The sequence below is a fragment of the Hoplias malabaricus genome, chromosome 3, assembly GCF_029633855.1.
Source record: "Hoplias malabaricus isolate fHopMal1 chromosome 3, fHopMal1.hap1, whole genome shotgun sequence".
Lineage (NCBI taxonomy): Eukaryota > Metazoa > Chordata > Actinopteri > Characiformes > Erythrinidae > Hoplias > Hoplias malabaricus.
Genome location: NC_089802.1, coordinates 56,908,945 through 56,929,740, shown reverse-complemented (window position 1 = coordinate 56,929,740; position 20,796 = coordinate 56,908,945). Strand labels below are relative to the sequence as shown.

Below are 20,796 nucleotides of genomic sequence, written 5' to 3'. Positions count from 1 at the left end.
AGCGCCTCTTTTCTCCTCAGCCGATTCGCCACATCTGCGATAAAATCAATCCTCATTTCCGCTAGAAAAAAGACAGAAAATAAAATAATAATAAAAAAAGAGCAACGTGAGCCGATGGCTTCATTAAGACGAAAAGAGCCGGATTTCATTCGCAATTAACCCCTAATCGCCTCACGACTCATCTGCACGGATCGACAAATAATTAAAGCCCCCCACAGACCCTTCAGACCTCCAGGGTGAAAAGTGGTGATGGTCTAAGAGCAGCTAAGTCCAGGTCACTGTTCACACTGTGCATAAGCAATGCTGGAGGAATTCCACTATTGGGACATAGAAATATTTTATTCTGTGCAATATTATTTTTGGCACTGAATCTAAGAAGTAATTTCGAACCCAGCTCAGGAATTAAATCTATTTTTCTACAAGGTTTATTTGCTGTTTGTCATAAACAAGTTTATTAGCGTGTAATCAGCAGACACACATTGTAATTAACTAGTGTGTGTGTTCATGGTACGAGCACAAGTGTGGATGGGAAAGTTAGGATTGTTCAAACAGACCCTAAACCTTTTTAGAACACTGTGGGTTGGGGCCCAAAAACCCTGGCAGCATCCCAGCACAAGGAACTCTAAAGATTTTATTAAAAAAATGAAGAGTACTTGTTTTGAAAAATAAGGTTTAAATGAATAGACATCATCAGTCAGTATTAGAATATTTAACCTTAATAAATAATTAGATAATGTAGTCTTCGTTTGTTTGCGATGTTAAGGATCATGATTCAGTTCTCTGTTGAATATGTTACTAGTGGGTATTTCATAATTGTTCAGGGAACGTGAATGCGTACATTTTGATGAATACAAATAAAATGTAAATAATTAATCAGATGACTCACGACAGCATTCAAACACAAGATTTGAATTGACTTATACATGAATGACTTTTGTTTTAGTATTATAATTACTGTATAGCAACATATATTATAGCTATATTATAAATGATGTAGATTCATTTTATGAACGTTATTGGTCTGAAACATCCAAATGTCTTGTTGCAAAGGCTACTTGAATCAAAATGTATTCTATATTTATTTTTTACTAGCTGTTTCATAATGCACCCAAATATGTATATCCTGTAAAGCACTGATAAGTCTTAATAGCATCATAATTGTAGTTACACTTCCAGTATCTGACAGAACAGAGATTTAAGTCTACACAAATTGCTTGTGGCATTGCAAGGAGACAGGCATAAAGACAGATAGACAGAAGGAGGGTGTTTTAGATTGAGTCTCAGATTGGCTCAGACTGTAGCTCTAATGCCTGTACAGTTTCAGGTGCTCTCTGCTCCAGCATATCTGATCCAGCTCACAAAGAGCTCAATAATAACTTGCTAATCTGGATCAGGTGGATTAGAGCCTAACAGAAACTGTGTGGGTCAGTGGCACCCAGGACTAAAGTTAAAAACACTGATCTTCAGAGCTGAAAATTTCCCTCATGAGTGACAGCCCACAGTGCCAAAACCTCAGAATGTAGGGTATGAGTATGAAGCTAGTGTATCATTTACCAGTGCATCATTAACAAGTTGAACATTTTTAAAGTTGCCTACATTTTTTGAGCAGGACTGAGTGTCTCAGTTTTCTTGTATATGATCTGCCTTTATGGCCTAACTAGGCCTCTCACTTTCATTCTGTAGATAGCAATTCATTATGTACAAATCTACACTCTTAAAAATAAAGGTGCTGAAAAGGGCACTTGAAGTGATACCACAGAAGATGCTCTTTTGGCCTCATGAAGAAATTCATTTTAAATGTTAAAAAAACAAAATACGAAAGTGTACATTATGTTTTTCCCCTTGAACTGTAAATCTTAACCTTTTTAAGAACCATAAGATTTGTGATTCTAACCTGTTTACCATTTAAAGATTTCCACTGAGAAGACACACCCATTTAGTAACAATTCAAACCCTCATGAGATGATTTTACAGGGAGTTTCAAGAGGAGCAGCTTAAATGCAACAAGCTATGTTTAAAACGGCCTCTTCATCACCTTTCCCCACACTGGAAAATCCATTTAGAACACTACTGTGGCAGTCAGAATATAAACTGGGATTCAAATGATTCTGCAGGCAAAGGTTACACAGGTTTTTCTATAGTTCTCATTTTGCTTAATGGAACAGCAGTTACATTCCTTCACACATGACACGGTGCCTGAAGAATATTCAGCGTCCACTAGGATGTGTATTTTGTAGAATAATTACTGTAGTCCACTGTGCATAGGAGCGCATGAGAGAGCAGCATGTGCAGTGAATAAAATGTAGTTTTGGACAGAGCCATCATATAAGGAAACCATATAGTAATGAACAGAAGCAGAACAATAAAAAAGTGAATGGTAAAATGCAAAGCACTTTAAATCAACAAAGCAACAGTCCAAATTTCTAAGGGCCAAAATCTAAACGCGACGTGCACAGGGCACCTAAATTGATACTTTTGCTTAAGTAAAGCATGCTGGACCTGTATCAGCCACCCCACAATTCAGCCCCTCATCTCTAGACTAGATCAGAAGTGTTTAAATATTTTAGACTGCCTGCTCCTGAAAGTGAAACAGTAATTTTGAATAGACTAATGAAACTTCTCTTCCTATCTGCTTTCCTGATTTCTCTTTATTTGGTAGCCATTAGGCTCAGCACTGTAGTCACTTATGCAGCTGATGCTTCCATCACTTGAATTTAATATTTTTGTTAATGACAATTGGATCTTGTCCTTTCCTAAGGACTGCCTATTAGGAACTGTCTTTTACACATATGCACCTACAGAACAAGATGTAAAGTTGTTAGTTATGTATATTCAGATAAACGTTAATCTTGCTGCAGTGCACAGTCTTAATGTTTTAGACATTTAAGCACATCAAATGTAAGCCATGATATACTTCACATTTAAGCCATGATGTGATTTAAATGGCAGAACACAAAGGTGTCCTGTGCAGGAGTTGGGGAAGGGAAATGCTGGAGTAGACTCAATGCTATTGATAGATCACACTTATTTTCATTGATTGATTGATTGATTGATTCATTCATTGTCTGTAACCGCTTATCCAGTTCAGGGTCGCAGTGGTCCAGAGCCTATCCAGAATCACTGCGTGCAAGGCAAGAACACACCCTGGAGGGTGCACCAATCCTTCACAAGGTGAAACACACACTCAGACACTCAAACCTATGGACATTTTTGAGTCGCCAATCCACCTACCAACATGTGCTTTTCACAGACAAACTTCTCACAGACAGTCACTTGAACCCACGACCTGTGTGACTGTGACACTACCTGCACTATTTTAACATTCATTCATTCATTATCTGTAACCGCTTATCCAATTCAGGGTCGCGGTGGGTTTAGAGCCTACCTGGAATCATTGGGTGCAAGGCAGGAATACACCCTGGAGGGGGCGCCAGTCCTTCACAGGGCAACACAGACACACACACACATTCACTCACACCTACGGACACTTTTGAGTCACCAATCCACCTACCAACATGTGTTTTTGGACCGTGGGAGGAAACCCATGCGGCCACGGGGAGAACACACCAACTCCTCACAGACAATCATCCTGTGTGACTGCGACACTACCTGCTGCGCCACCGTGCCGCCCTGCACTATTTTAATTTTTCTTAAAAAAAAAGGGTCTTAATTTTGTTACTCTTGTCAGACATGTTTTCAGAAGGCCATTAAAGGGTATTATCAAAGCTTTAATCCCAGCTGGTCATGAAGAGTTGCATAATGTAACTGATGCAAGGAAGAAGTAAACCAGGTTCTCTGTTTGCAGCAGGGGGCCTGAAAGGACTAAGGGCTAGAGGCCTGGTCTAACCTGACAAGGCAGAGTGAGATATCCTACCATAGCTCCAGAGTGAAATACACACACTCTCAAGACTCAAATCTGCTAACAGGAGAGGAAAAAGGAAGGGAAATAAATATATGGGAGATGAAGGGACAAATCATATCAAGGTATTTGAGGTGCGCTAAGTCATTATAGGGGGGTTTTATCAAATAAGCAAGAGTGGACCCTAAAGTCCAAGCTAAGCAGTCCGCTTTAAAAATGCCACGTTTAAGAAGATCTGCTGAGGTCCATTCAGCGAGCCGAGCCCGGGTGGGTGTGGACGTGGCCGAGGGCTTGAGACATAAATTTTGAAGTCAGGGCTTTCATTGTGCCTTTGCATATTGGGAGCTGCTGGTGCAGTTCTCGCGATTTAAGCAAAATGGACATCAGCACGTTCAAGGAGGAGAAAAAGAATATGATAGAGTGAAAGAGAGAAGGGAGGTGGGGGTTGGAAGTGTGTGTGGGGGGAGTAGGCTTGGCTGGCCGTTAGGTGGGAAATCACTGTGGCGGATTTAGCCCAGTTAACCCCCTTTTAACCAAAGGCAAAGATGTGAGGTGAGGTGCTGGGGGTTATCAAAGGCAGGTTTGGAAAAGCAAGCATTTGTAGGCCTCCAAAGCTTAAAAGCCAGCTCAGAGATTCAGCAGTAATTGTGTAGGTGTACTCATATACTAATAACTTATTTGAAACTTACAGCAAAAAAGTAAGTGATTCAAATATTTACACTGCAAAAATAGAAGAAGGGAGAGGGAGCTGTACACAAGTTTGACAATTCTGAGTGTCACAGATGGAAAAAAAACATATATATATATAAATGGCTGCCTGTGGAACTAGGCAGATGGCATTAATGCATATTAAAGAAAAATGCATATTCACCAACCAAAAAATTAGTAGATGGGCTGAGAGTGAGTGTGGAGAACAAAATGTATTTCTAGACATTCATCTTGGTTGTATGGATTTGTTAAATACATATATATCCCAGAATGCATTGTGTTAAATACACTGAAGCCAGACATGGTGCTCTACTCTTAAGATAAACAGATTTATTTCAAACAGTTAACAGTTACATTTGAGGATGCAGTAGATGAAGCATTCTAAAGGAAGAACCTGAAGTACACTGACTTGACTTGGCTGACGTGAGAGGTCATGGATGGCAAGCAGATGTAAGACCGGTAGAAATAGGTCTTAAGGGATTTGTTGCCAAGTCTGCCACATCCCTGCTTGTGCAGTTTGGCATCAGGGGCCAGAAACTAAGGGCAGCTGTGAAGGAGTTGTCAGAAACAGCTGAAAGGTCTAGACAGTGGTTGTGGATAAGGAAAGCACAGATTACTTGAGGAAATGCACTGTAGAGGTGTTGTTGTGGTTGTTGGCGATGTAGCACATAAAAATCACATGGAACTGGAGGCACTGAGCATGCATTAACGGTACCAGTGGGGCTAGGTACAGCCTTAGTCACCAGGGAGGACAGTGTGGATTTACGGTTGTTGATGGTAAAGGGTAAGGTAGGACTGTAAAGCTGGCTTGGAAGGGGGTCTGTCTGGGATGCCAGACTTCACTGTTGAGCCTTCTGGAGGTGTTGTGGGCTTAATTCAGCGAAACACTGAGTTCAATGAGTAGCTGTACTCATAAACAGATCATAAAAAGCCACAGCAACCCTAGTGGGGTGGGGCCCTATGTGAAGCTCTAATGGATTGGCATAGGATATTTTACACCTTATCCTGTGTATGAATTTAATTAAAATATATATTTTAGAGAGTATCAGTTATAGAAGAGTATAAATGGTGGAACACTGTCAAAAAGATTTGCTTGCATTCAGGCACTGATAAGGGATATAAGGGATGGCCACAGTGACTTATCCTAGTAGTACTGGACAGCATTCTTTCACTCCGGACACTCAACTCAGATGCCCTGGGGGTCTTTATCCCCATTTAGCCAGAACTGGCATCGAGCATGATGACCTTGGGCCCATGTGCGACTGCTCCAAAGCATCCCACTCTATAGACAATGCATTTTTATGGAGAATAAACAAGCTGAGTGTGCTTCACTGAAGTAACTGCATTCACTCATTAGAAGGTTGTCTGGATACATTAGGGTATACACTGCAGATAGAGACCAGTTTATAGGAAGTGAAGCCAGCAGATAGTGTGAAGGATCTACTATCAAATGAAGGGAACTGAAACAGATGAGGACAGAATAAAGAAAGGGAGGGAGCGAGGAGGTCGGGGGGAAAAAGAAAGAAAGAGAGTGTGAGACTAATGAATAACTACTTGCAGAGAAAGTATGATCTTTATTGATGGTGCAGACTCTTTGCTGAGTTGTAATAAGTTTGTCTTTTTTATGTCTCTGCAATCTATTGAGGTGGAGAAAAATTACATTTGACCTTTCATTCGTTCCCTTTTTTTCCCCATTCAAGTCAGATTGTTCAAAGAAGAATAGAAGAATAGATGTTTTCTCCCCCCTCCCCCCTTCCACACGCTCCTCCTGCTCGGCCTCTCTTTCGTATGCGCTTTTACTAAAAATTGAAATATTGATCTTAATTAGAGTTTGCCGAGCTCAGCAGTTCGTGGAGCTTGGAGACAGGCGGCAGCAGACATCTGTCTCGGGTGCTTCCATCTTCTCTCCCCAGCGTCAGAGCCACAGAAACAGCCAGAGTAGTGAGGGAGAGGAAAGAAAGACTGATTGCTTTGGATCTCAGTCCTGTTTGGAGAATGTGCTTTCTTTCTGTTGGCAACAAAGTAGTAACCGCTCACTCCATACACTTCCCTCTTCTGATTCTACACCTCTTTATTATAGGCATTAAGAAGGGTTCAGTAACTACACTGAAAATCTATATGGCTACACTTTACAGATTACTCCACACTCAACCAATCTCTGCTCGTTTGTTCTCTGAGTTTTTATGCATTGATTCATTCATTCATTCATTGTCTGTAACCGCTTATCCAATTCAGGGTCGCGGTGGGTCCAGATCCTGCCCGGAATCCGGAACACAGCCTGGAGGGGGTGGGATTTTATGCATATTAATATAGTTCTATTGAACAGGGTGAACAGTTAGGTTCCCTAAACTTTTGAACCAAATTAATTGACCTTTAATCTTTCATGTGTGGACTTTAAAAAAAAATGGTCAAAAAAACTGCTTATAAGTGTAATTAGATTTGTAAAAAACTAATTTTTCCAAAGCCACAAAATTACATTAAAGCAACACTTCTGGGCTCTCTCTACAGTGGCTGAGTGTAATAAACTTTTACAGCACTGTGCTGAAATCCAGGGGGAACATGGAACGTGGCTTCCTACCCTACTACTAAAATTAAAAGTGCAGTTTCTGCAGTGCTGAGCTCAGAGTAACAACGACAGAGGCTATGATAGGTCAGTGGAGCATCACAATGATTTTGAAGCTGTAATTGTAAGTAAAAAAAAACAGAGTGTTCTTTTAACTTTGAATAAGAAAAAAAAGGTTTTTGGAAAATAACTTTGTGTCACAGTGACATGACCAGTGAAGTCATCCTCCACACAGCTCCAGGGCCATGGAGTCCTGGGTTCTAGTCACACATCAGGTCACTGTATTGAGTATGGTGTGTTCTTCCTGAGTGTGTGATGCCCTGTTATGGTCTGGTGCATTTTCTTCTACTCAAAGTTTACAAATATACTCCTATAAAATCATCTAAAGACCAGCTGTAAAACCTGCTGTCACTGTGTGAATGATGTGGGGATGTCACCGCTTGATTGGCTTTCTATTGTGGCACTGATCTGTCCCAGACACAACAAGAAGAAAAATCTGAAGCATTCCTCTACATGACCCATGACTGAAGAGGGGGGACGGACAGAGTGAGAATAGTGGAATAGAGGGTTGTGGGGCTCTCCCTTTCCCTCCATCCCTCTGTGTCAATGTGTGTGTGTGTGTGTGTGTGTGTGATGGCGTACCGTACATCAGGCAGACAGCCTTTATCTCATTAACACGGCTGCAGGCCTGTTTGGGTGCGTGTTGCTCCAAGGCGAAGCCCCCCACAACACACTGTATTAATGCCTCCTGTCGTTGCTAGCGCTGACGGTTAACCAGGTTTCCCGTAGCGACCGGTGGTAGTTTGTCATGAAAAGCAAGACCTTGGTTAAACAGAGTATTAATAGACTAAATATCAGCAGCTTGTGCACAGTGAGGGGGAAGCAAAGGATTACACACCACACGTCATCCAGCATCCACCTCTCCATCAATCAACACACTAGAGAGAGAGAGAGAGTGTTTCAGAATGTGCAGCTGCTTTCTTTCAGAAGTAAACCTCAGAGGAGAAAGTAGGAGAAAAGTGACTGATCAGAAATGGGGAGTGATCTGGGGATGCTGCACTACAGCAGCAGAGAGAGAAAAATACGCATTGAAGGTTTTCACTCAACCCTTCATTCTGAATTAAGGCAATTACCGATCAGCTTTATTCCAATTCTAAAAAACTAATAGCTCACATCATATCTTTTATTCTCAATCACCTTCCACCTAGTCATAATATAGTAGGGGGATTTTAGGGATCAGTACTGTTAATTAAACAGACAATTATAAATGTAAATTGTACTTTATTCATTCATTGTAACTGCTTTTCCCGTTCAGGGTTGTGGTGTGTCTGGAATTCACCCAGAATCACTGGGAGAAATCAGGAACACATCCTGGACAGACCACCGGTGCTTCACATGGCACCGCACCCTCACTTATTCACCTGCACATGTTGGACACTTTTGCATGGCTAATCCACTTACTAACTTTTTTTTTTTTTTAACTGTGGGAGGAAACTGGATCCTGAACCTGAACCACACTCTTCAAAGTGACACAAGGCAGGGCTTGAACTCACAACCCCAGGACCCTGGACCTGTGACAGAGACACTACCTGCAGCACAAATGTGCGACCCAAATCATGATTAGGCTGTGGTTAATTAATATATACATATATATATATATATAGCGGCTTCACATAATTAGTGAACAATAATTAGTATCAGAACAGAACATTTTAATCAAAGCCCAATGCGAGCAAGCCGAAGACGACAGTGGCAAGGAAAAACTCCCTCGAGGCTGGAGGAAGAAAGCTTGGGAGGAACCAAGACTCACAAGGGGGATCCATCCTCCTCTGATCAAACTATAGATTGAAATTTTAATTATCACCAGTTAAGTGTCATTATGCTACAGTACAATACTAATAATAGTGATATTAATCTAGGGGCATAATAATAGTGCACAAGATTGAAAGCATCAGTCAGAGTGTTGCTAATCTGAGTCCATTTCTACTTTAGTGTAATTGATCATGGTGAGTGGTCAGAGGCTGGCAGCAGTAGATGGAGGTGAGCAGCTGGTCTGGTCTGGTGTGGGTGGCAGGAGAATTCAGCAAACAAACTTCCATCAGTGGGCCACCATTTTCTCAGAAAACAGTAAATAGAAGCAGTAAGTTTGGTTGAGTGCAGTAGAAAAGCCGATATTTTCATTAGTGTAGTGACAGATCTGACTGTAACAGACTGGGAGGAGTAACAGAAGAAACAAACATTAGAGCATCCTCAGACTAAGACATCCATCCGCTCCAAACAATAGAAGTTGTGAGCACAGTAGCACAGAGCACAGAGCACATCCAAGTTTACCATGATTCCCCATGTCCATGAGTTTCTGAAACAACAACCTTAAACTAGAAAGAGGGTAGTTGCCAAAAGCTAAACTGAACAAGTGTGTTTTGAACCTAGACTTAAAAAAACAATAGTGACTGTGTCTGCGTCCCGAACACTAGCTGGAAGATTGTTCCAGACCTGAGAGGCTTTGTAGGAGAAAGCCCCCCCCCCACCCCCGTTGAAGTCTTATGAATTCTGGGTACTTGTAAGAGGCCAGCGCCCTGAGATCTGAGTAATCTTGGTGGTTCATAGTGCATGATGAGGTCTCGTAGGTATTCAGGGGCAAGACCGTGTAGGGATTTATACATGAACAAAATAATTTTGTAATCAATACGGGATTTAACTGGATGCCAGTGAAGGGCCGATAAAACTGGGCTGATATGATCAAATTTTCTAGTTTTAGTGAGGACCCTGGCTGCAGCATTTTGAATTAGCTGGAGTTTACTCAAGTTTCTGCTGGAGCATCCTGATAAAAGTGCATTGCAATAATCTAATCTCGATGTAATAAAAGCGTGAACTAATTTTTCCACATATGGGAGGGATAGGGAATTTCTTAATTTAGCGATGTTATGAAGATGTAGGAAAGCTGTTTTTTTTTTACCTATATGCCGATCAAATGATAGATCTTCATCAAATACCTAGATTTAGGAAGAAAAGGGAAGTCAAAAGTATGTATTAAATCCGATATCTTATTTATAGCAGGTTTTGGACCTAGAAGGAGGACCTCTGTTTTGTCGCTGTTTAGAAGAAGGAAATTGTACGGCATCCAATGTTTCACTTCTTTAAGACAGTTCTTCTTTTTCTTTAGTGTAGGTTTGTCACCTGGTTTGGCTGATATGTATAACTGTGTATCATCTGCATAACTGTGGAAGGTAATGCCATGCCTGCTAATAACTCTGCCCAGTGGCAGCATGTATAATATGAATAATAAAGGTCCTAAAATGGAGCCTTGGGGAATTCCAAAACACATTTTTTGTATAAATAGTAGAACCATTATGTACTTTGACAAACTGGTAGCAATCTGTAAGGTAAGACTTAAACCATGATAGGGCCATTCCTGTGATCCCAACCATGTTTTTAGTCTTTCTAGCAGATGATCAATTGTATAAAAACTGCACTGAGGTTGAGTAGAACTAGCATGGATACGCAGCCTCGATCAGAGGCAAGAAGGTCGTATGTTATCTAAAGCCGTTTCGGTGCTATGGTGTGGCCTAAAACCAGATTGAATTTTTTCATGTTATTCTTATGCAAGTATGAGCAAAGTTGTTGAGCTACAACATTTTCTATTTGAAAGGAAGGTTAGAGATGGGTCTGTAATTGGATAGTACACTAGGATTAAGATTCGGTTTCTTGATCAGGGGTTTAACAACTGCTAGTTTAAATGCTTTGGATATGTGACCCAGTCTAAGGGACAAATTTATGCTTATTAAAGCGGGATTGATTATGACTGGTAAAAATTCTTTAAAAATTTTTATTGGTATTGCATCAAGTGTGCAGGTCGTACAATTTGATGAGTAGATGAATTTCCAATTCTAGCTGTGGAAGTGGGTCAAAGGCCTCTAATATTTCTTCTATGTTTTGTTCTATATCAGCCACACCAGATGAGAGACAGGCTCTATTTAGTAACATGGCATTTATTGTTTGTCAAATATTTTCAATCTTGTTAAAAAAACGTCCATAAAAGCATTGCTGGTGTGAACGGCTGGGATCTGTGAATCAGTAGCTGCCTGATTGTAAGTTAAGAGAATATATTAAAGAGTGCTCTAGGATTGTCTTTATTATTTTTAATCAGTGAGGACAGCTGTGCTAAACGTGCATTGACAAGTGCCCTTCTATATTCTGTAAGGCTACTTTTCCAGGCATAGTGAAATACGTCTAGTTTAGTCAACCGCCCTTTCCGCTCTAATTTTCTTACAGTTTGTTTTAAGGTGAGTATTTCTTCATTATACCAGGGAGCGAGATTTTTCTGTCGTAGGATTTTATGCTTAAGTGGTCCTACACTATTAAAAGTTGATCGAGGCGTATTATCTAAATAGTTAGTCTGTCTAGCTCCAGTGGGTCCAACGGGCCAATGACTGAGGTCAAATAAATTTGTGATGTTTTCAGTAAATTTAGGGTCTGTAGATGGGGTCAGTGAGCACCCAGATAGTAATGTGGGCATGTACATTTTTTAATATCCAAACTTTGTTCGTATGAAATTAGGTAATGGTCCAAGACTACGGAAGACTGAGTATATTTAGGTTTTTTATGTTAGTGCCCAGGGTCAAAACCAAGTCTAGTGTGTGATTACAATAATGTGTAGGACCTGATACATTTTGAATGAAATGTGAAGTCTGTGATTGATGTGAATGCCATCAATACAGATTAGCAGTTCTATTCATATGTGTAACCTTTCCTCATCCTTACCTATTATTATTAGTCTTGCATTTTATTTCCACATGTCATTTTATCAGATCAAAAGTCATAATTATTTTTAGAGGAATATAGTCTACGGTTCTTTATCTCTGACATCACAACTATGTGGAATTCAAAATGGGTTTAATTTGCATATATGGATTGTATGAACTCGTGCATTCTACAGTATTGAACAGAACATTAGTTCAACTCATGCATTCATTTTTCCATTAAATGGGCCCCTAAGCGTTTTCAATAGAAGCAGCCCTCTTTCTCCCACTAAGGCATATGTAATATACATTTTCTCATATTTCACAAAGCGCAGTGAATGCCACAAAACACAACACACCCATTACAACACAAATCCTCAAAATTCAATTTTAATTCAAACTCCAGTACAATACAAATATCTTCAAACTTAAAATATTACAGAATAAATACAAATACAAACTAATTAATCTTACATTTCTTTAAAGTGACACATGCAGTGAAAACAGTCCCTGAGTTAATAGGCTCAAAAGGGCACCTGTGTGTATCAATGTAGATGTGTATCAATAAAGATGTAAATCCATGTGATTAAACAGAAAAGATCAGCAAAATGTAATTTGATGTTTGCTTTACTTTACTTAAAAATTCCATATGTGTTTATTTTACAATCCCTGACAAGAATCACCACACTTGAACAATGTTCATCCAGCGCCATTGTCCGTACAGAGGCACTTTGTAGTTCTACAATTACAGAATGGCGTTCACCTGTTACTCTGCATACTTTGTTAGCTCCCTTTCCCCCTGTTCTTAAATGATCTGGACCATCACAGAGCAGACATGATTCGGGTGGCTAATAATTCTAAGCCCTTCAGCGACACTGATGTGGTGGTGGTGTGTTTGTGTATGTTGTGCTGGTATAAGTGGATCAGACACAGCGGTGCTGCTGGAGTTTTAAACAGTGTGTCCACTCACTGTTCGCACTGTTAGACACACCCTTACCATTAGACAAAGCAACACACGTTGCAGCACTAAGAATGATCCACCAAAACCATGGAAGAATGGGGCTAAAATTTATGCAGGGCAACAGATGGATTTTGTTTCATAACTATATATTATGACTTCACAAAAAATAACTTAAATGTAATAAATAATCTAAATGAATTTGTGTCATTAAATTTGTTTATTGGCTATGAAGTGAAAAGGCGGTGTGAACATCCCTTATATGTGGTAATTCCAACATTTTTTCCATATCTTGTATACAAAGTAAAACAAAAAACAAAAAAAAAAAACACTCTACTGTTTACAGTAAGAAATTACTTGGTTGCCATATCTCAAAAATACATTGAATTAAAATGGCTAAGCATGCTGCAGATGACTGAGGAGGCTCGTGATATTCTAGCAATCAGCCGTGTGGTGAAAAGGTCAGAGTTCTGAAGCTTCTTAGAAGCGAGGCTTTATGTGCAGTTTCTTCCCTACAAAACAGGAAGCAGAAAAAGGCAACTGTCAAAAGTTAAATATACAGCCTGTATGTCAGCTTTGAAAACTATACTGTATCTCTCTTAAATCTGTAGTTATGAGGGGTGTAAAAATGCACCAGTGAATCATGATGATTGATTGAAAAGTAATACTTAACTGATTTTTTGAATGTTAGACTGAATTATAATAATATTCTACCTGTTATATATCCACTTTTTACCAATATTATCAGACCATTTGAACAGAAAAAGCAACAAATAGTATACAGTAGCAATAAAAGTTAAGACATTCCTAATCAGAAATGCTAAACACTGTGTCAGCTTTTTTTTTTTTAACAGCTTTTTGCTGTTTTTTTCTGTGAATGTAAACTCAGACATTTTGAAAAAAAGAAAAAAAAGTTTATCTTGTTTCAGGACTTTTCACTCTTCCTTTCTGGAATGCTCCTAGTTCCACACAGACACTTTTGGGCCACACTGCTTCCACAGTATTTTTATGGAGAACAGATTCTTATTTTGAATAAGAATAAAAAAGCTTGATATAACAAGTACTTTACTACATACTGAGCCTGTACAGATTGAAAACGGTCTACATTTACATTTGTACATTTCACAATTATTTTATATATTATTAAATTTTATATGCTAATGAATATAACAGCTGCAGAAATATTAGAAAATATTAGAAATATTAGAAAATAATAGAAATTGTGTTATTAATTTATAAAAAAAAAAAGATCTGTTATGAGGACAGCTCACATTCATAATGCTGAAGTTTGAAAATAAATTTGAATTGAGCAACAATAACTGAAGTGAACTAAAATCATAGTGGAATATGAGAATTTAAGATGCATTGATGATCACTGCCTAACTGTAACTGAACCAACGACCTGTAACTGAAGTGAACCAGAGGAGTTCAAAGATTTTGTCTAGTAGATGCTAAATATTATTTCCTAATGTTTGTTTCTGTAAGCAGTGAAGTCGTGCTGGTTCATATCAGGTGGGTACCAAGTGTGTGAATTCTTTATGAAAGTGAAGATTGAAAAAACAAAACAAAAAAAAAAACCCAAAAACAAATAAAACATACATGCATCAAACGAATACAAGACACAAATAGCATAAAGTAGAGCAATGGAAGGAGTCAGTGTGTAATGAAATCCCTGCTGCACAAGCTGCACGACACACGTGTCAACAGCGATGTGTGGCTTCAGACTGAGTGAGTGCAAGGACTCCAGAGGAAGGGTAAGAGGAAAGCAAAGAGTAAAGCAGAGAAAGTGAGAGAGGGGGAGCACAAGTGAGTAAATTAGGGAGAGCACAGAGGCAGACGAGTGCAGAGAGAATAAAACTAGAACAAGAACCAAAAATTCTATTAAATATAAATCAATATGAATATACATTTCTTGTAAATGTACAAAAATATAATGCGTTTCCTATAGTGAAAAACCTTTAGACAAAGCTCTTAAACAAAATGATACTTTATATAAAAGGGATCAAAAGCAATAATAAAATATGATGTTGAATAAAAATATTTTTCTTCTTACTAACTGCTTAGCTAAATTTGAAAGTTTGTTATGACCGTAAAGGTATGACTTTGCAATATCAAGTCTGTCATAATTATTACATAATCACCTGGCCTCAATCATTTAAGCCAATCCTGATTATGTCTCACAGATCACGTTTGTTGTGACATAAAATAATCGATTTACATCACAACCAACAAAATGTGAATATGATGGGTTTAACATCCAGTGCTTTAAGGCAAATATACTTATATATTGAAAGAAGAAAAAGATTAGCAAGAAAACAAAAAGCATCTTAAATTCTTTTCCTATAAAACCTTTAGGGGGCAGTGCTGAGTAATGTTTATTTGTTTGAGCTGGAATTGTGTTTCACATTCACAGAGCTACTAATCATGGACAGCTAGGTTGAGAGACTGCATCAGGGAATTTTGGTCATTTTTGGTTTATACTTTAACACCAGCAGACCAGGGCTGGGCGATATGCCTAAAAAAGGCAATATGATATTATGAAAACCATAACAACTATAATGTAAAAATAGTGTTTATTTTTAACACCACAAAGAACATGCTGCATTATCTAACTGCAATTATCAAACTCTGTCTAAGAAATAGTGATGTGCCGATCAAGTTTTATTGCTTTGATCCAGATGAGTCTTGAAATATCAGTCTGATCTGATACTTTTCCCTTTTTCCTAGATACACTGCCTGCATTCAAGTTGCTGCATATTTTTTTTATAAACAACTAAACAAATTGTGTCTCCACAAACAGTTATACATCACATATACATAATTTAACATTATTTTTTATCTTATGTAAAATTATCTGTGATTTTTATGTATAAAGAATTACTTTAATTCTAAAAGTCAGTTTCATTGCCATCACAGATAAAGTTTCTTTGAGAAACGGTGCTAAAATTAGATTTTTATTTATTATTATTATTATTATTATTATTATTATTATTATTATTATTCGTTTTTACTGACCTGTTTCTCTCTGTGTCGCCACAAAGCAAACAAACCCCTGTAGGTTGGACTTTGACTTCATTGGCTTCAGCACTAAATAATGGACAGATAAGTCTGGCTGTTGATTGGCTAAATAAAAGTGACGACCAACAAAAAGCGCATTCTTTGCTTGGGAGCCATGGAGTATCTGTCCTTCCCTCTGAGGGAAGAGCAGCATGTCTCAAACAAGTCATGGTCTTAACAGCGCTCTTTTTTTGGAAACCTCAATATAACAAATATAGTCATTTTCAAAATCATGTAAAACATACTATGTTTGTATTGATAAATTCCCCAGCTTTGAGCTGAAGTGATGTTCATGCACCTGAGTCAAAAGCTTGCGTTTACGCGATATCGCAAAACATACAGGTATTATCGTGAACAATATTATACCGCCCACCCCTACAGCAGACAACGAACAAGGAAAAGCTGCCAATAAATGACAATTATTAATATGGAAAGCAATCATCAGTTGCTTCTGTGATGTGATGTACTGTTCTATTTAAACCATTCCATTTCTATTAAGCTCTATTAAAATTAAACAATGAAGGAAGAGCGAGTGAGAGATGCATTGGGTCTGAGCCAATTTATCCAAAGTGGAGGGCAGTTCGTCTGGTTCACTTTAATGAAGCACAGGGGTGGACTGGCCACTCATTACTAACACTTAGTCTGTGTGTGTGTACACATCAGGGGGGAGCTTACTGCTAAGCAGCCACAAGCTACTTAATCACACTCACCTGGCTCTAACTGCACTTGAACCACAACATTTCAAAGAATGGCTGAATGTAAATTGGCAGCCGACTGGAGGGATGGCATCTGAAAGGGCAAGGAGGCCACTCATGCTATTCCAAGCCGCTGGCCTGGCTTCATGTAACATGTTGCTTTTCTCCGGTTTAAAATGGACACACAAATCACTACAACTTGGCATTGGGGAACGGCAGGGGTGAGTGTTAGAGGAAGTGAATATACATGTGAGTGTCACACTGGCAATTACCCAATATAGAGAACATGGACACAAAGACAAAAATAAACTCTCTGAAAACTTCTCAGTGAGGTGATTAGAGACAGCGGAGCATAAAGATTTATGTATCAGTGTAATGTAATCAGGATACTGGGGGATTTCACATTTCTGATAAATTGTATTTTCCTTCATCTCTAGCTGAACTTTCCCCAGTCTAGAGAGGGTGTTGAACATCTACCACCAAGACCAAGTAAATGGTTGGGGAACTCTCACTCAGTGTCCTTCATTACATGGTTCAAGAAGCACTGAATACACCTTACATAGCAACAAAGTATAAAATAATATACTTACTTAACCCAGCAGACGTTCAAATGACAAATTAACTAACCAAAAATCAAACCACACATGCTGTGGTTAAAAGAAAAAGAAATCTCTAATTCCACTAGAGTATGTGACAATATGTAGGCTAATCACAGGTCAGGAGGAGTAAATAAGATGCCTATTAAAAGTTCCTTTCAAGAAATAGTGCACCCAGCACCATAAATATCCAGAACACAGTGTTGTTTTGCATCAGAAGATTTGTGTGTGTGTGTGTGTGTGTGTGTGCTGGAAGGGTGGTCTCTTAGACTCCAGACCCCAAGTGTTAGGAGACAGGACGATTGATAGTTAGGAGAATGTGTGAGTTTGAGGTCAAGGGTTAATGAGAACTGATTCGGAGCAACAGGCGCCAAAAAAGGAAAGTGACAAAGAACAACTGGAGAAAAATTTTTAGCAAGGAGAATACAGTAAAGAAGACATTTAAAACTATATCTTTAGTTTTCTTTAGAGTCCCTAAAAATACAAGAGACCCAGTAGACTACGATGTGAGGGAGCAGTAGCTCAATCTACAGTACAAATTCATGTCAGAAAGGTAATATAACATAAGATGTGCTTGGGGTGTGCGTCATATGGAGCCCCTGTGCTCTAATCCTCTATCAGTCACACTGTCAGCACCACTTTCAGCTGTGCCTGTGCTCCACAACAAACCTAAATATTATTACCCCTTCTCTAACCATTATACTGCCTCGTTATTCTATTTTGTAATAATATTAGTCCTTAATATAAAGTAATAATTAAAAAAGTCTTATGTTTCAAACCACACATTTAATGTCATTTTCATACTGAAATGGACAATGACAGTGTTTTCCACTTGGCTCTAGAAGGTGAAACTGTTCAATTATAATGAATTGAAGGTGCAAAATGTGGACAATGTGTTTGCATTTACAAATAAAAGACATCCAGAATTATTGCTACCTGAAATGAGCCAAAATTGCATTCAAAATTCACAATTTTAACTTATGACCATGAAAAGATTTTTAGGTACCAGGCATAAGGTTATGAATATTTAACATAAATTACATTTATTGTTAAATATTCATAAACTAGACCATTTGTATTCATGTACAAAATATTTTTGTGTTTTGCATTACAAGACTCATTACACATATCATAATATAAAGTTAAATTTATATCAATGTCCACTTTCTCTAAGAGACCTTCCATTATATTCCATCAGGACCTGCATCATTATAAATCCAGTAACTAGTTGAAAAGAGAGGGAAACAGCTGATAAAATCTATCAAGTGTTTATGTCGTGAACTGCATGTAGTTGATTCTAACCTGTAGCCTCTGCTCCTGCTACAGAGGGGCATGAGGAGCTTTTGGGGGTCTCTGGGGTGTCTGGAGAACTGGATAAAGAGATGAAGGAGGGCAGCTTTGCCAGACCTGTTCTAGGGGTGCTTTCATTTGTCAGAGTTGACTCGGTCAAGCTTGGCTCTGGACTGAACATGGGAAAAAAATTAAATAAATAAAAATTATACAGCATTGGAGTGACTGGAAACAATCTGTCAATCTTATTTTTGCTATTTAACACATGACCTTTTTCAAATGTCTCAACAAAAATGTATGTATATTTTAAAGCATAAATAGCTTCAGAAAGAATACTGCTTGGGAAATAATATTCAGAGTCACAGTAAAGTCCTTCAATAGGAAATATCATGATATCACAATTAATCATTCTTGGTTTTCAACACAATCTCAGATGATAAAAAAGGAGGAAAGAAGCCACCATTCACTCAAAAAGAGTTGCAGTGAAGCTGAAAGCAGCAGGAAAAATACATACATTTTTGTTTCTATTTAAGATGTCATTAGGTCTGGACATTTGGAGTAGATATATGCACTGGAAGTATAATAAACAGCAAAACAAAAGAGTCTTGCCTCTGATGTTTTAATTGGAATGAAAAATGAACAATGCAGTGGAAGTGCTATTTGCACTAAGTGATAGTTGATGGTGGATACTGATGCTGTCCCAACCTCTTTGCTGTGTCTCTGGTGCGGGATTTTTTGGCTGGGCCTGAGCTGATGTTGGATCCACTACGCTTTGCTTTCTGTCTGTGCTGCAGTTTACACTTGGATCCTCTGGGACACACACCAGTACTAGAGAACTCCGGACACACAAGAGTGTGTTTCTTCTTACACTGTGGGGAGGGAGGGGAACACATTTGTCGTTACTGAGTCATCATGCTTCTGGTACACAATTTTTCATTAATGAACTCCAAATATCATCTACATTGTCACTGTCATATAAAAATCTAATAACTCCAAATCCATAACTGATAGCTTCACAAACACAATGTGTCCTTTACACTGTATGAATATTACATATTATACAGACACAATAGTTAAAAATAAATACATTCTTCCCATGTGTACATATATTAAATGTTAGGAATGTTATATTTCCTTTCCTATAAAATTACTAAAGTTTCTCTTTTTGATGATGAATGTGTTACAGAATTTAAAGTGCAGTTTGTTTGTGGTTGTGTGCATGGTGTTTACGTGTGTGCACTTGTGAGAAAAGGAAAGCAAATGAGTGAGTGAGACTAGGTGAGTGTGTGTGTGTGTGTGTGTGTGTGTGTGTGTGTGTGCATGTGTGTGTGTGCCTGTGTAATATGGGCGTAAATTGGTAGCTTCATTCTTCAGGAGATCCGATCCTTTCCACCTGTCAGAAAAGCTAATTATACTCACTACGGGGCGAGGGCCGCAAGACGTATGTGTGTGTGAGAAGATAGAGAGAGTGCATGTGGAGCAGGTTGCTCTTGAAATAGAGCAAGTAAGTGTGTGTTGGGGGCGGGTGGTAGCTATAAGATCGTGTTTCCGGGAACAGTGTGGACTCTCTGTCACCCTGTACAGAGCAGGCAGTGGTCACCACATATACCCTAATTTCCAGTCACTACAGCCACCACCTCAAAATCCTTAAACATACTCCCTATAAAAACAGAGTCCAATGTCCAGTTCAGAAAAAATGCTGATATTACCACAATCATCAGACAGGGACACTATCACAATAACTACAATAAAGCAGCAGGAGCTTTCTAATACACTGAAGCTTCAACACTCTGGAGCACCACATTTGTACAGGTTGATATATGAATTTGAAAGCAGGCTGTTATTTCATACATTTGACAATGGCAGTTATTTCATAAAATGTTTTAGCTTTCAAATGTTCTGTGTATTTTACAGAGTAAAGCAAGCTGGTATACTGTAATTAAATAGTGAACAGAAAAAATAAATTAATAATAGGTAGTGAAATTACTGAATAGAAAATACAGTTTATGGCATCAATTTAACAGTCTTGCCAAACAAAGCTAACTGTAACTACTTCTAAGAAGTCTATGAACGCATTTCTGAACATTCTACAAATTCCTTAACTACATTTAAGTCCATATCAAGACAATTTCTTTGTTTCAGTTTTACAGTAAATCAGTAAAGCCTACATCTACATATTAACAAACCCTGAGTAGATTAATCAACAATGAAAATTGTAGCTAATTAATTTTTACTCTTAATTTAAAGAATAATTCAGCAGGAACTAATGTTTTTAGTTGTTGCTTTTTTTAAATGATCCCTCAAGATAAAAAAACATCCAGTGGTTTAGAA

The 20,796-nt window shown here is 38.4% G+C and overlaps 1 protein-coding gene across 1 annotated transcript in view; it reads right to left on the bottom strand.

Annotated features, from left to right (window-relative positions):
• Positions 1–12,251: 12,251 nt before the first annotated feature.
• The window catches only part of zc3h3 (zinc finger CCCH-type containing 3), a 73,895-nt gene continuing 65,350 nt past the window's right edge, over positions 12,252–20,796 (bottom strand). Inside the window, exons 10-12 of the mRNA XM_066664870.1 lie at positions 19,171–19,334; positions 18,478–18,638; positions 12,252–13,339 (exon numbers count right to left, since the gene is read on the bottom strand). Coding sequence (XP_066520967.1) covers positions 13,308–13,339; positions 18,478–18,638; positions 19,171–19,334 — 357 coding nt within the window. The 3' untranslated portion in view covers positions 12,252–13,307. The remainder of the gene's footprint in view (positions 13,340–18,477; positions 18,639–19,170; positions 19,335–20,796) is intronic.